This window comes from Hesperophylax consimilis, chromosome 15, assembly GCF_061612785.1.
Source record: "Hesperophylax consimilis isolate HC1 chromosome 15, BYU_Hcon_1.0, whole genome shotgun sequence".
In the NCBI taxonomy this organism is placed as follows: domain Eukaryota; kingdom Metazoa; phylum Arthropoda; class Insecta; order Trichoptera; family Limnephilidae; genus Hesperophylax; species Hesperophylax consimilis.
The window spans coordinates 5,321,381-5,335,120 of record NC_142850.1 but is presented as its reverse complement, the minus strand read 5'-3'; the positions used below and the strand labels follow the sequence as shown (position 1 = coordinate 5,335,120).

Here is a 13,740-nt window from a genome sequence, read left to right as displayed (position 1 = left end):
TCAAATTAATTATCTTACAAACTTGATTTATAAATGTAAATAATAGTGCGTACAAAAATAAATAGAATGAAGATTGTTCAACACTAAATGTATTATTGAACTAAATGAAACTTATAGGAAACGGCCTGCAATATTTGCGAAATGATACTGTGTCAGTAATTGTTATAACAAAACTCCTGCCTAAGTAATACTTTTTTGATCACAAGAATATATTTCATTTTTCTAATTAGTATGCAGTGGTTTTATCATAAAATAACTTGACGAATGACTGATTATTTAACCATTAAAATAATGTTACATTTACTTAGATTTTATGAACTTATAAACTAACAAACAAGTCTCGAATGATTGTATAGAAGCTAAAGCAATTACTGCAATATAATATTTTACTGGATAAATGTGGCGGGCTGCCTCTAGACATTTGTGGCAGGCTGCCTCTACACATTTGTGGCAGGCTGCCTCTAGACATTTGTGGCGGGCTGCCTCTACACATTTGTGGCAGGCTGCCTCTAGACATTTGTGGCGGGCTGCCTCTAGACATATGTGATCATTAATTCGATGATTGTGTCAAGATTCATAAACGAATGTTATACGCAAGGGAAGACATGATGCGTAGAAACTGCCAGGACAAAGGTTTGTGGCTTTGTATGTTTTCTGCCTACCAATAAGAGGACAAGCATTATGGTGAACTAAGTAGTTTACTATAAAAATAACAAGTTTTCCAAAAGAGTCAGCTTTAGTAAAATCAAATATTAGGTGTCGCTATCAACTGAATGGGAAATGTTATATTTTTCCTTTGTGCAGAAACACTCCAATGCCAAAAAACCTATTACCCTATATATATATAAAAAGCCAAAAGATGTGAAATATATCTGAAACATTTACGAGTAAGTAAACATTAAGAATTAAGCGATGTATTGATTATAACAATTTGTACTGTGGGGGTTAAAGACACAATGACAATAATTATTAAAGGGGATTGACAATTCTTATTCTCAAAGTCCATCCGATTCTCAGACATTCAAATCGAGTTTCTTAAACAAACCAATTCTCGGGACAAATTACATTAGTAGATTAATTCATTTGAAAAAGAGAATTCTCGAGAAAATCCATGGACAAACATTCACGACCGCAATCTGTAAATACGTGGTAATTAGTTCAGCAGGCCGGCATAACCCGGAAGCTGGGGTCCAGGGAGGCCGTCTCCGTAAAGTGATGGCGCAGCATGAAGGAGGAGATAACCTGTGCCACCTCTTCTGGGCAGTCCTCGTGCACCGCGTGGCCGCAGCGCGTCAACACTTGCATCTGGAACTTTCCTGGAATGTCCAAATTTGTACACACATTTTAACATCAATTTACAATTTTTAAATGCATATTACGAGGGCAAAATTAAAGCGTGTATGAAGCACTTTGAAGAAAATCATTTTCGAGTTCCGAAACATATTATTAATTAAATACATGCTGTAAGACTCCAATGCGAAACCAATTAGTTTCATAAGTAAGTAATTATATGCTCTCCCAGTTAACTCTTTGGTTACCATGCGCATATATACGTGATTGATGATTCCGAGTCGACGATGCTGCTCGCAATCATAGACAATTTCAATTTCGTCTTACCATATCTCTTCATAAATCTTTGATGGGCGGACATAAAAGTATAACTGCATTTTTGACCATTTAACGATTTATATGAGAAAATGTGTCTTGTGTATGCCGGCATCAATGGTATTAACAGTATAGTTACACCAGTACTCAAAACATAAATAAACAACTTTGTGCCTATTAAACTAACTTAAAATACTTGAGATAATTGGGTTCATAATAATGTTTTTTTACTCTCCTGAAAAGTTACACTTTTGCAGTTATACTCTTATGTCCGCCCATCAAAGAAATATGATGCAAAATTAAAGCTTAAAAATTAATTTGAACCTTTATATAGCAACATCTCTAAACAGATGTAACAAATGATTCTGTTTATGTTATGAAAGACCTCTTCAAAGTGATTACTACCATAATTCACAGCTACTATAATTGTTACCATAGTTCGAAAATTCCGTGCCGTGTTAGTGAACAATTTTACTAAAGTTTGACTCACAACCAAATATACAGATGTCATTTTTAAATCCTGTCATTCTTTGTTGAATGATTTGTTCCTAGATTGATCTGAAGCACACGCATTGTTACAAATGTCTGACACGAGTGACGCCATGTTGAAAGTCTCCACGATGTGAGTAGCAACATCCTCGCCCAGCTGGTCGTGAGAGACTGGAGTCACCGAGGAGTTTACAAATTGTCAACAATGTGTGCCTGTGTACAAATCTCCGCGCAGATGTGTGGCGGTAGTAGCCAAGATACTTGAATCGTCGAGTATCGGATACTTGCATAGCCCAACGGAGAAGGACCTTAGTGTTAAAGAACAACAACAAGTTTGTATATTGAATTTACTTCAAATATGATGTAGTATCATCCTCTTTCAGGTATTACCACTAATTTCAGACCACCGTTCGATGTTGATGTTAAAAATATTAACTTTGACCAAAAAACAATTTCTACTTTATTTTGACAACCTGTACCTTGCATCTGTCCCACTGTCAGTTCCCTGTCCAGACCACTGATGCTGGCCAGGAGCAACATCTTGGGCGGCTCGCAGGCTAGGAAGGCGGCCGACAGTCCGCTGAACCAGCCCGACCAGTGTTTCTCCGTCTTGGACAGATCGATTCGCCATTCGTAGCTGAAAGAAACCACTCAAATATATTATTTATTTAACTTTTATTTAAATTTAAATATTATAATTTTGTCATAGGAAAGTAATACTAAATCATATATAAGTCAAAAAATAAATTTTGCCGTTCATAAACCCACAGAATCCTGAGACAGAGCAAAATATTTTTAATTAATTATTAATTAATTCCTCAGCCATATTCTGTCAGAAGGTCGGATTAATTCCGCTTTACAATTAAATCCAAATTAATGTAATATTTCTGAATGTATCTGAAAACTGTTTTTGAAGGGAGATAAAAAACACTTTCAAATTTTATTATTAGAAATAAACACACATATATTTTTTGAAACAATAAAATGTTTAATTCAAACATAAAAAATAAGGCTCACTATACTTTAAAAAAAAAATACTGATAATGAAAAAACACTTATTTCATAACAAAACTGTATAAAAAAACGTTAATATGAACTCTTTTTGTCATTTCATATTAAAATAATTAATAAAGATTCATAAGTTTTTTCAAATTAACAAATTAGCCTGAGGGGTTTGTTGCGTGTCGTATCTTGTGATTGTCCTGTTTTATTTAACTTCAGTCAAGCCTAAACTCTTTCACTTTTTTCATATTATAATCTCGATGTGTAAAGCCTTTTACATTATCTTTTTCTGTCTGTGCCACCTTTTATGTTAAATATTTTTGTCTATGGCATGTCATAGTGTAATATTGTCATAATTTCGCGTCTATAATTTCTTGTGTCTGTAGTCACGTCAAATCTATGTTTGTTTATAAATAGCTTGTTGTGATCCAGATACGATTCAATTCTACATTAGCATTCAATTCTACATAACCATTATCAACCAACTCTCGCTTTTCTTTCTAAGTTTTAATGTCTACCCTCTTCTTTGTGACATATTAAACGTATCAACAAAAAACACAAGTGTTTTAATGAGAAGCGAATCTCTCAATCTATCTCAACGGCACAACCTGACTGGAGGCTTCTGGAGTCAACACGAGGACGCTGCTCAGGGTTAACCAAAAGAAAATCAATTTGTGTGTGAATTTTCTAGGTTGTCTATTTTCAGCCCAAATTGTAATTCATCATGAGCTAAGGAGCTTTAAAATATCTATTTAACTGTCAATAAATAAGACAAACGTCATATTTGTCAATTGTTCAATAACAAAAAAGAGTGCTGAAACTCAGGGGAAGCCATGTGGTAACTAGTTACGTATGAAAGGTATGTCTGTAGGTAGGTGCAGTAGTATTGGTTCCTCAGGATAAAATGAAAAAACCATTGATGTATTCAATCGAGTCATTTCATCGGAAGCAAGTAATGATGATAGTAAAGTCGTCTTGGCCAGATCAAATTTTTTTTAATGTAAAACTGCACCAGAGTCCCAACCGGCTGGAGCCAGTGAGACTACGGCATTCCCAATTGGGGTATGTTGTGAGGTTGAAGGTAGTGGGGAGAGGAAGGAGATGGGAAAGAGGAAGGTGGGGAAGTACCTGGTCAACAAACATGACCAACGCCATTTCGCCAACAACCTTTCAATTCTGAATGGTGGTCTTGCACCAAGGCGATTCCGAGAGTATCTTCCGTTCCTGAACATGCCGCAAATATACTAATATATATTATTTTAAATGAGTAAATTGTGAATTAACATAAAATTAAATTTGCTTGCGCATGCTAGGATTTGAACCTGCTACCTCCGGCTTGCAAGTCAAGAGCCTTACCCTCGACCAAGGAGGCCGTCTTACAGGATAATATAATAATTAGGTTAATATAATTATTAGGTTACTTCTTGCCCTCCTCCTTGACGTCCATGGGCACCGGCATCTTGAAGGTGTCGTCCGCCATGTCAGTCTCCTCGCCCTCGCTGATGGAGTCACACAACACCACCCCGGCCAGGCGCTTAGCCGGCGGGCCCAGAGAGTGGGGGTCGTCAGAGTCATCAGAATAATTCTCCAGCTCCGAGGATGCGATCGTGCCATTCTTTACACTGCAACGAGGAAATATTTATACTTACATGCTAGTCATGCCTTTCATATACCAATGAGTCTTAGATACTTGTTTGTACCTAGATTGCATGCAGTAGGTAAGAGGTGTGTTCTTGTAGTTACAAGAAGGCTATAATATATCTCTTCAAATATAAATATGAATGTAAAAATAAATATTATCACTCATTCTTACTGTTTCTATGTGATAACCATTGACTCCTGTACCACTATACATAATTTGTTTCCAGATAAAATATGTAAAAGCTGATTAGGGTGTATATTATATTAAATAAGGTATTGTGGATACTTGTGCTGATACTTCCACCATCCAGAAGACCAGAGATGGGGCAAGATGCATTGCGGAGTGACACTTCGTGATGAGCCTTGTACCAGCAACATTAACTCATTATGTGTCGTTGTTTACTCGGTTGATTGTTTTGGAATCAATAAACGCAAGTGAGTACAAAGGATATATATTTCTTTCCAACAGAACCCTACCTTTTCGGGCAAATTGAAGTTTTAGATAATGGAAGTTGGAAATAACTCCCCAAATTGCATTTATTGTAGTTACAAGAAAGCTATAATATATCTCTTCAATGAATATGAACGTCAAAATTAACATTATCACCCATTTACTGTTGTGTGATTTAATCATTTACTCCTGTATCACTATACATAATCAGTATTACTTATAAAGATTCCCTAATATGCCACTGCAGCGTTGGTATAGCTATACGGTGAATTGGGCTGTATACTGGTCGGGTTAAAAATCTTTACTCATAACAATATTCATGCAAGATTTTTTTAGACAGGCACCACTTTCTTCCAATCCTCAAAAACACGGTCAATGTTGCATTTCGTGTTTAGTTGTTAACTTCACATTTCTTCAGATGACATTAGACCCCGTTTATTTTGAATTGCTTCAAAATTTGATTGTGCGTCCTGTATTTGCTTTGGTAAATCGGTATTTCGATTTAAAATATTTCTCTGGTTGTACTGCAAATGGGTTTTAATGTTTTTTTACATTTTCATTGCACGACCGATCTATATTTATCAATTAAGTCCGCGAGCTCCGTTGTAATGTGTGGATTAACTGCACATCCCTACTGATGCTATCCCAACTCTAGCCGGAGTTTGCCGGAGTTTGCCGAAGGCTCCCGAATGTCCAAGCACAATTATAGAAAATATTTTGGTACGAGCTAATCAGGCTCATTCAAGAAGGTTCTTTGTAAGGGGCCCGCCCGGGCTTCATCCCGCGAACGATCTGTTTGAGGCACGAGGACTTCGCTATTTCACACCCCCGGTGCTCGGCTTGACAATGCGAATTTTGGAAATGACGCAGCAAGCTGTGGATGGATTCCTTAACTACAAGAACTGGACCGTTTAGACTCACACAAGAAGAACCTGAGGATTAATTTCGGAGACAACCTGAAGCCAACAGAACGCGATTCAAATTTACCATCACAGTGTCTCCTCCATAAATCGCATACGTTAACATAAATTCATCTGAAATGATTTGCAATCTCTCTCTTGCCTATATTGTAGTGACAAATATTTTAGTTACATTCTTGTACTCCAATCAAATTTAATTTACACATACTTAACATAAGCAAATGCCAAATAATGAGGTTTCATCGAATAAAGAATCCAATATTTTTTGATTAACCTTTCCGGGAGTATGGACGCAAATGAACGACGGTACACACTTTCGCCAAAGGAGTATGGACGTCTATGGACGACAGGGGTCGCATATGCATATTCGATGCATATTCTGTAAATATGCATCGTATTGCCGTCTATGGGCATATTCCTGTGACTTTACACCAATTTTAAACATTTTACATCATTATCGACAGAGATATCGGCTGTTATTTATTTTGCATACTATCATAAAATTTAATCAAAAAATATATATCTTTATTTATGTAAAAAAAACTCACTCCCCAGAGCACAGCCAGAATTACGTAACATACTCCCGGAAAGGTTAATCCATTAACAATATGTCGTTAGTATCTGTCTCGGAAATTAATGACTTAGGCATTTGGTTTGACAGGAAACTTAACTTTATCAAGCATATTGAAATAATAACCAATAAAGCTTTGAAAATGTTGGGATTTATTTTAAGGGTATCTAGTGATTTCAAAAATGTAAATACTGTAAAAACATTATACATGTCACTAGTAAGGAGTCATGTAGAATACAATTCCACGGTTTGGTCCCCAAATTATGAAGTTTATTCACATGCGATTGAAAGAATCCAAAATAAATTTTTAAGATATGTAAATTTTAAAATGGGCATTCCTAGAGAAAACCTAAATTAGGATAACGTACTTTGTTCATTAAATTTAATAAAATTATCTGATCGCAGAATTACTTCCGATTTAACCTGTTTGTATAAAATTATTAATTCAATGTTTGATACCCCTGATTTATTATATGTAATCTCTTTTCATACTCCAAGCAGGTCGGTTATAAGACAGTACCTACTATATTATTGTAGCAATTCTATTTCAACGTCCCAATATCACACTCCTATGCGACGGATTCAACAGCTAGGAAACAAATACTACGATGTTGTTGATATATTTAGTACATCAATTTCAATATATAAGCATACCCTATTGAAGTTATTTCCATCAAGTAGTGGAATATTTTAATAAAGGTATTTAATTTGATTTGACTCATAATAATTTTGTAAACTGAAACAGAAAAAATACTTGGATTTTTTATGTTTTGTGCCTGCATGCTGTGTAGATCAAGTTCAGTGATATTTGGACTTTATAGTTATTTTTCTGCAATTGTTTTAAATAGTCGCCTGCACTATTTTCATGCATAAAATCGTTAATATTTTTTTATATATATGTATGTAAAAGCCTTAACCTTTTGAATGCCAGTAGGTAGAAGTGTAGCTGTGCACAGCAGGCCGTGAATTTTTAATCAAAATAAATCATTTTTAAATCTAATTTTTATAAATTAAAAACATTACACCTTGAAAGGATATTTAAATGACTTACCAAATTTATTCAATATTCGACGTTTTTGCTTCCCTTCACTTAGATAAACATATTTTTTAAAAAAGGGACATTTTTATGATACAGATTTGCAAAGAGCGAGTAAACTCGCTATTTTTCTATGGCTGGCCGCAGGCCCAGCTGGGCACGGACAAGAATGCAAGACATCTCACTCTTGGCACAGAAGCGGTTAATAGGCGTGAAATAAATAAATAAATATTGAATTTTTTTAGAACAAGTAAGTTTTTTTATTTATGAATTCACACCCCACAATCCCTTTGAACAAGATTATCATGCTCTACACCTCACACACCATAAGTTCAAGTGACACCGTCTTAATACTATCGTAATACGTCCCTAGTCTTGGGGGTCGGGCAGTTTAAAAATCTGTCAGCCACTAATACTGCCGTATTACGACCGGTATACACAGTACGCACATGCTTGATTATGAGTAACTTTTTCTACTAAGCCGTTCTTATCCCTCCGTATTATCTATTATGAGTAAGACGGAATTTGTTTCCCAATAAAATATGTAAAAGCCCATTAGGGTGTATATTATAATTAGAGATGGCAAAATTTAGCATTAATTTTCAGATTTTTTAGCATTAACAATTGGAAATTTAGCGTTTTATAGCATTTTGAGGCATAATTTAGCGTTTTGTAGCAAAATAGAAAAAAATGTATTTCAATGTTTTTAGCGCATATCTTAAGTATTTTTGGTAAAATATATGTTTAACCTTCATTTGCAAGTATTTCCATGTGAAAGATTATAAATAATTAATTTTAATATTAAATTAATAAGGAAGGAAACTCTAAGTACGGGTCGAACACAAACACAACAAATGCAGATTGCGATTAACATCAATAGGCGTAATTTATTTCGCACAATTTGTGTAATGTCAAAAAGCAATTTTAGCCTACAGTACAAAAATATTAAATAGTAACAAAATTATAAAAAATCGTAATGTAAATATCTATTTTTTTAAATTCTCACATATTATTTTAATACCCGATATTTTCGGGAAATTCGCGCCTATTTTGCTAAATAGAATAATTTAGCTGAAATACGTCCAAAATCACGTTTTTCGCGTTAATTCGCGAAATAGAAATCACTGGAAACACTTTCAAATGCCTTGAAACGCAAAGAAAACTTATAAATGTTCTATTTTCGAAACATAAATATTTTTTCGCGTTTTTAGTTAAAACGAAATTTTGCCATCTCTAATTATAATGAATAAGGTATTTAACATTATTTACCCCAAAATTAGAGAAAAATACTTACTTCACAATTTGACCCGGCATGGAAACTTTAGCTGATTCAATATTTCTAGTTTGTCCGCTGCGAACACTGCAAAGAAAATCAATAACAATTACAGCTACATATCATAATATGGGAGTGTGCCCTGGTTTGGTGGTTGAACGAATTTTGGATACATTTTTTGAAATTTACAATAAATAATTTATAAGATAATTAAAGAAATTTGGTGTACTTGTCAAAATGGTGGCATCGGCCTTCAATAAATCATTGGAATCAAAGGTCAAAATAATTATTTTAAAATACATACCACCATTCGATGGCGTGCTCGATACTTTTAAAATGATGTGGTCTTCCTCTCAGAAAACTCTGCATACTCGATAATGAATCCATTGCAGTTCCTACAATAATCACAACAATTACATATACATAATACAGATTTTGTTGTAAATCTCTAGGAAACAGATAATGCGCCCATTTAAAAAAGAAAAGACAAGCAAAATAAAATATAATGAACTACACATTTTAATTAACTTTTTGGCTGTAATAAAATCTAAATAAATATGGAAAAGTTCTCTAAATTTTAGCACTCCCTGTTTTCGACGAATTGTAATTAATCACGATTCGTCAAAAACGAATATGATGTTTACACGGTGATTTATTTTAAACAGGATAGTGATTATGAGGCTCTATCAACCAAAAGAGTCCACGAAGAGTCATGAATCATTAAAAAATCTAATAGTGTGAACTAGAATCATTTTCACCCTGCTACAGATATTGAAAGTTATGATACATGGAACAGTTTGATATGCAACAAAAAATCTCACAAAGGCAAAGCCTGTGCGTGTCATTTTTTCAGATTAATCAAACCATGAGGTGTATCTTTATTTGTGGTTTATCTGACTGACTCCTAAAAGGAAAGGGAAGAAGGTTCGTTTATTTTATGATAAAATGTGTAACCTTCAACAACATCGATAACAGCCAGCCCGAGGATATTTAAGTGGGTGTCGCTGCTTGCCACTCTTACTCCGATTGCTCCACCCATTGAGTGGCCAATCAGGACTATCGGAGGCGGATTCTCTGGATACAGAAGGTGCAGGACCTTGGAAATATCACTGCAAATAAATATGTAACAAGCAATCATTAATAAAGAAACTTAATAATTAGCTACCCCGTCCTTTCATTCGAGGAACAGGCAAAACCTCAATAAAACTTCTCTTTTAAAAAGTTGAGGCGTGTAAATAAAGGAAGCGGATCGAAGCCCTCAAAATGTGATGCTGGAGAATAATGCCCTGGATTGCACGGATAGTCAGGAGTATTAATATATCCATTCTGGAAGAGCTAGGCATCCACAATAGGCTGTCAACTGTCTGGCTACAATGTATCCCAAGATCTTTTGGACATGTTGCTCGCCTAACTGAGAACTGAAATCTGGAGAAACTCGTAGTCACTGGCAAAGTGTTTGGTAGGAGAAGCAGAGGAAGATCACTGGTACGTCCATGTCTGCGGCTATCAACGCAGCGCAGGACCATAAGGAGTGGACATTATAGTCACCCTGGCATCCGAAAAATATTCACCAACAACCAAAATGTTAATCTCCGCGGGCACTACCAAAAAAATGAACAAAATACCTTTTGCATTTAATCCTAGGCAACACTTCCTTGCAAGTAGTGGAAGCAACATAAACTTCCACAACATGTCATCGATGCTACTTAATTAAACCAATTTAAAGCTCTATTGGATTCTTATTTGGAGAGAAGAAAGGATTAACTTATTTTTAAATTAAAACAACTCAATGATTACTGTTAAACTTTTTGTAAAATCAGATATGAGCGCATCAGCAGAATTCTGCCTGCTCATTAAATAATAATAATATTAAATATAGTTTTATTTTAATTCTGTATGCGAGTACTTACAAAGTTTGTTACAGTTTATTTCTCCACCCCGGGTTTTATTCACTACTCAGTAACCAGAATTTCAGTTAAAATAGTGTCAAACATTCATGGACCATATTACTGTATCTTACCCTGAAAGAGTCTCTGCACTTAGGTCTTCATTATTGATGGTTTTAGTATCCCCATGACCACGGAAATCAATTGCAACCACTTGACAGTGTATCATACTCGTTACTTCTACCTGGAATATAAAGGTTTCATTGACACTATAAATTTATATATGAATATCAGTGCATCGAGTTTTATAAATAACATGAGAAAGCTTCCCATAGATATATATGTTTTATTATATTCATTTCCTTATCCCCGATAGATAAAAATCGTTATAAATTTGGAGCTACTTCGAAATGAAAACGCCAGAATTAGATAGAATATAGCCGATAGAATTTAAAAAGTTATTAAGAATGCCATAGACAAAAGATACATGGGTGAAGTTTACTTTTGAGTGGCATCTGGTGACCACTTTTCGGACACAATGTTTAAAAATATGCGGAAAAGGCCAACATGAAAGCTTATTTGAGAATGCTTCTCTCGATAAACATTTTAAATGGCATAGGTACATAATATAAGTTTTATTGGTGGTAAAACTATCTTATTACGGATATGGAGACAGCGTCCCAGGCTAAAGGCAGGTAATCTGGAAAGCTAGAAGCAGATAGAGCTAGTGAAGTCAGCTGTCATTTGCATGACAAGACAGGTATGTGAGCCTTGAACCCATCAAGGCGGGACATTTGCACCATACATTAATCAGTTTTTCTCCATTCTCTTGACAATTTCTACAACTAATGGTGCTTTTCACCCCGAGAATCTGCATATTTATTTGCGCCCTGATTTTTAAGTCTCCAATTAACGATAAACTTATAATTATATTTGATAATTCTGTTGCATGAAAAGGCTCTTTAACAAAACAACACTTGATTTCAAATTAAATATATAATGGACACAATTATTTAAGTTGGGGGTTTAATTAAACATGCACAAAATACGTTTTTACGGTATTGTGTTATTTTAATAATTTATGTGTTTTTCCCAACCTTCAAACGTAACTTTGATTGAGAAAAAATGGAATGTTTATGCATCTTTTACCATCTCCCACAACATAAATATTTAATTCTTGTAGTAATTGAGCTAAAACCATGTGCTATTTATAATTTTTTTGCATATAAAGCATGCAGCGGAATTTGACAAGTTTATCCTATTAACAAATAATATTTGAGTAAATATTAATTACTAGAAATATTGACTTACAGAAAATAGGGCCCAGCTCAGGGCGGAGTACCCTCCCCCGTGGAGCACAACCAGCCGGGGCCTGTCCGGGATGTCCGGAGGGGCAGAGAGGTACACCCTGAAGGTCTCATCATCCACGGCTATGTCACGGTATTCGTGGAAGTATTCCTTCCAAGACACGGGAGAATAATCCTTCTTCCTGGACGTTGTGGATTGAGAATGCCTGCAGAAAATATCAATTGAATCAATGCATTGTGCATTGTGGTTAAGATAAATTGGACTATCAAAATCGGATTTAAAAGTTTTCTTAAACCAAGAGAAAACATTACAATCGTGAGTTTATCAACTGTTATTCTAGATATGTATATGGAGATTTAGTTAAAGAAGTGATGTATGCTTCAATATTTTAATCTTAAACTATTCTGACTCTGCTGTAACCAATGTAAAGGGCATTATCAGTACTTACTTTAAGGTGGCGATAGGTTTAGGCGGTCGTGGAGGGAGTTTTGATTTAATCATCGTTCTCTGTAGGGCGGACATCGTTCAAAAATAAATTGTCATATATCAAAAATAAGGTATTCCAATTTAAGAATAAAGTATTCGTAAAATGTAGTTAAGTAACTAGATTGTCAAAGATATATTCCGAATACGTTTCCTTTACGATAAACATGTTAAATTACAAAAGAACAAACATTTTTCGCCGCAGTCTCCTTTTACCGTTATTTTTCTTCGGGGACCTACTCGAACGTAAATAAACTAAAAATTTATTTCACTTCAGCGAATTGAGAAATGTCAAATTCACGCGACCATAGAAAATATGAAAACATTCCCGGCATAAATATACCACTCTCATTCCCGGCTGGCAGGTCAGTGTTGCCAACTCAGCTCTTTTAGAACCATAAATCAACTATCTTTTAGAACTAGACCGCTCAAAAAAATGGTTGAGCATTTTGCGCTTTTATTTTTTAGCTTTATACAGAACTCACTCACATTAAATTGTAATAAAACATATATTTAAAAATAATATTCTTAATTTCCCCGAGGGAGTGACTTTTATCGTGTTGAAATCCCCCCCCTCCTTTTCGAAACGAAATATTTTGAGGAACCGGTTCCTTTTTTGTGAATTTCCCTTCCCTCCTCCCATCTTTCACTTTTCAGAGTGGCTTCAAATTGTTGTCGTATAGCTTATAGTTCCGTCCAATGACCAAATAAAATACTTAAGAAAATAAAATGCCAAATTAATACCTGTTTATTCCTTATTCAATGCTCCGTCCAAGGTGAGCAAAATATGTTGTGTATTGTCTAAAATCCTTGGGTTCCTTCCAGTCTGACTCCGTCGACGAGGATAGAGGAAACTCAAGGCCCTTTTAAAATAAACTCGACCTCGACATTATATTTTTCATTCATTCGCCACTAACCAAACAAAATATTTAAAAAAATTAAATCTTTCAAATGTCAAAAAGGCTCGTTCTGACAAAATGCTTTGAAAATGAGCTTTATAAATCAACTTTTTTTACAGCTCCTTTTTAAGTTTTTAGGTTCATGGACCAAAACGTGAACCTAAAAAGCCCTAGAC

At 34.9% G+C, this 13,740-nt stretch overlaps 1 protein-coding gene across 2 annotated transcripts; it reads right to left on the bottom strand.

Annotated features, from left to right (window-relative positions):
- Positions 1–661: 661 nt before the first annotated feature.
- On the bottom strand, positions 662–13,019 carry LOC149417219 (protein phosphatase methylesterase 1). 2 transcript variants are annotated; one of them, XM_089639958.1, is made up of 10 exons: positions 12,857–13,019; positions 12,631–12,689; positions 12,186–12,387; positions 11,009–11,118; positions 9,943–10,097; positions 9,293–9,383; positions 9,010–9,075; positions 4,518–4,718; positions 2,574–2,731; positions 662–1,316 (listed from the first exon to the last, which is right to left on the bottom strand). In XM_089639958.1, exons 2-10 carry the CDS (start codon positions 12,681–12,683, stop codon positions 1,159–1,161), a joined length of 1,194 nt encoding a protein of 397 aa, XP_089496084.1. In that variant the 5' UTR covers positions 12,684–12,689; positions 12,857–13,019; the 3' UTR covers positions 662–1,158. The 2 variants fall into 2 exon arrangements, with proteins under 2 accessions (XP_089496084.1, XP_089496083.1); XM_089639957.1 differs by having other exon boundaries at positions 12,631–13,019.
- Positions 13,020–13,740: the final 721 nt, after the last annotated feature.

Bases quoted from the DNA above. Each gene is read 5' to 3' on its own strand.
- LOC149417219 (XM_089639957.1), bottom strand. From the start codon at position 12,704: ATGTCCGCCCTACAGAGAACGATGATTAAATCAAAACTCCCTCCACGA. The intron at 9,384-9,942 runs GTTACACATTTT...TGATTATTGTAG, and splicing joins TGTTATCGATGTTGTTGAAG to GAACTGCAATGGATTCATTA. The intron at 4,719-9,009 runs GTAAGTATTTTT...TCCTCGTTGCAG, and splicing joins ATGCCGGGTCAAATTGTGAA to TGTAAAGAATGGCACGATCG.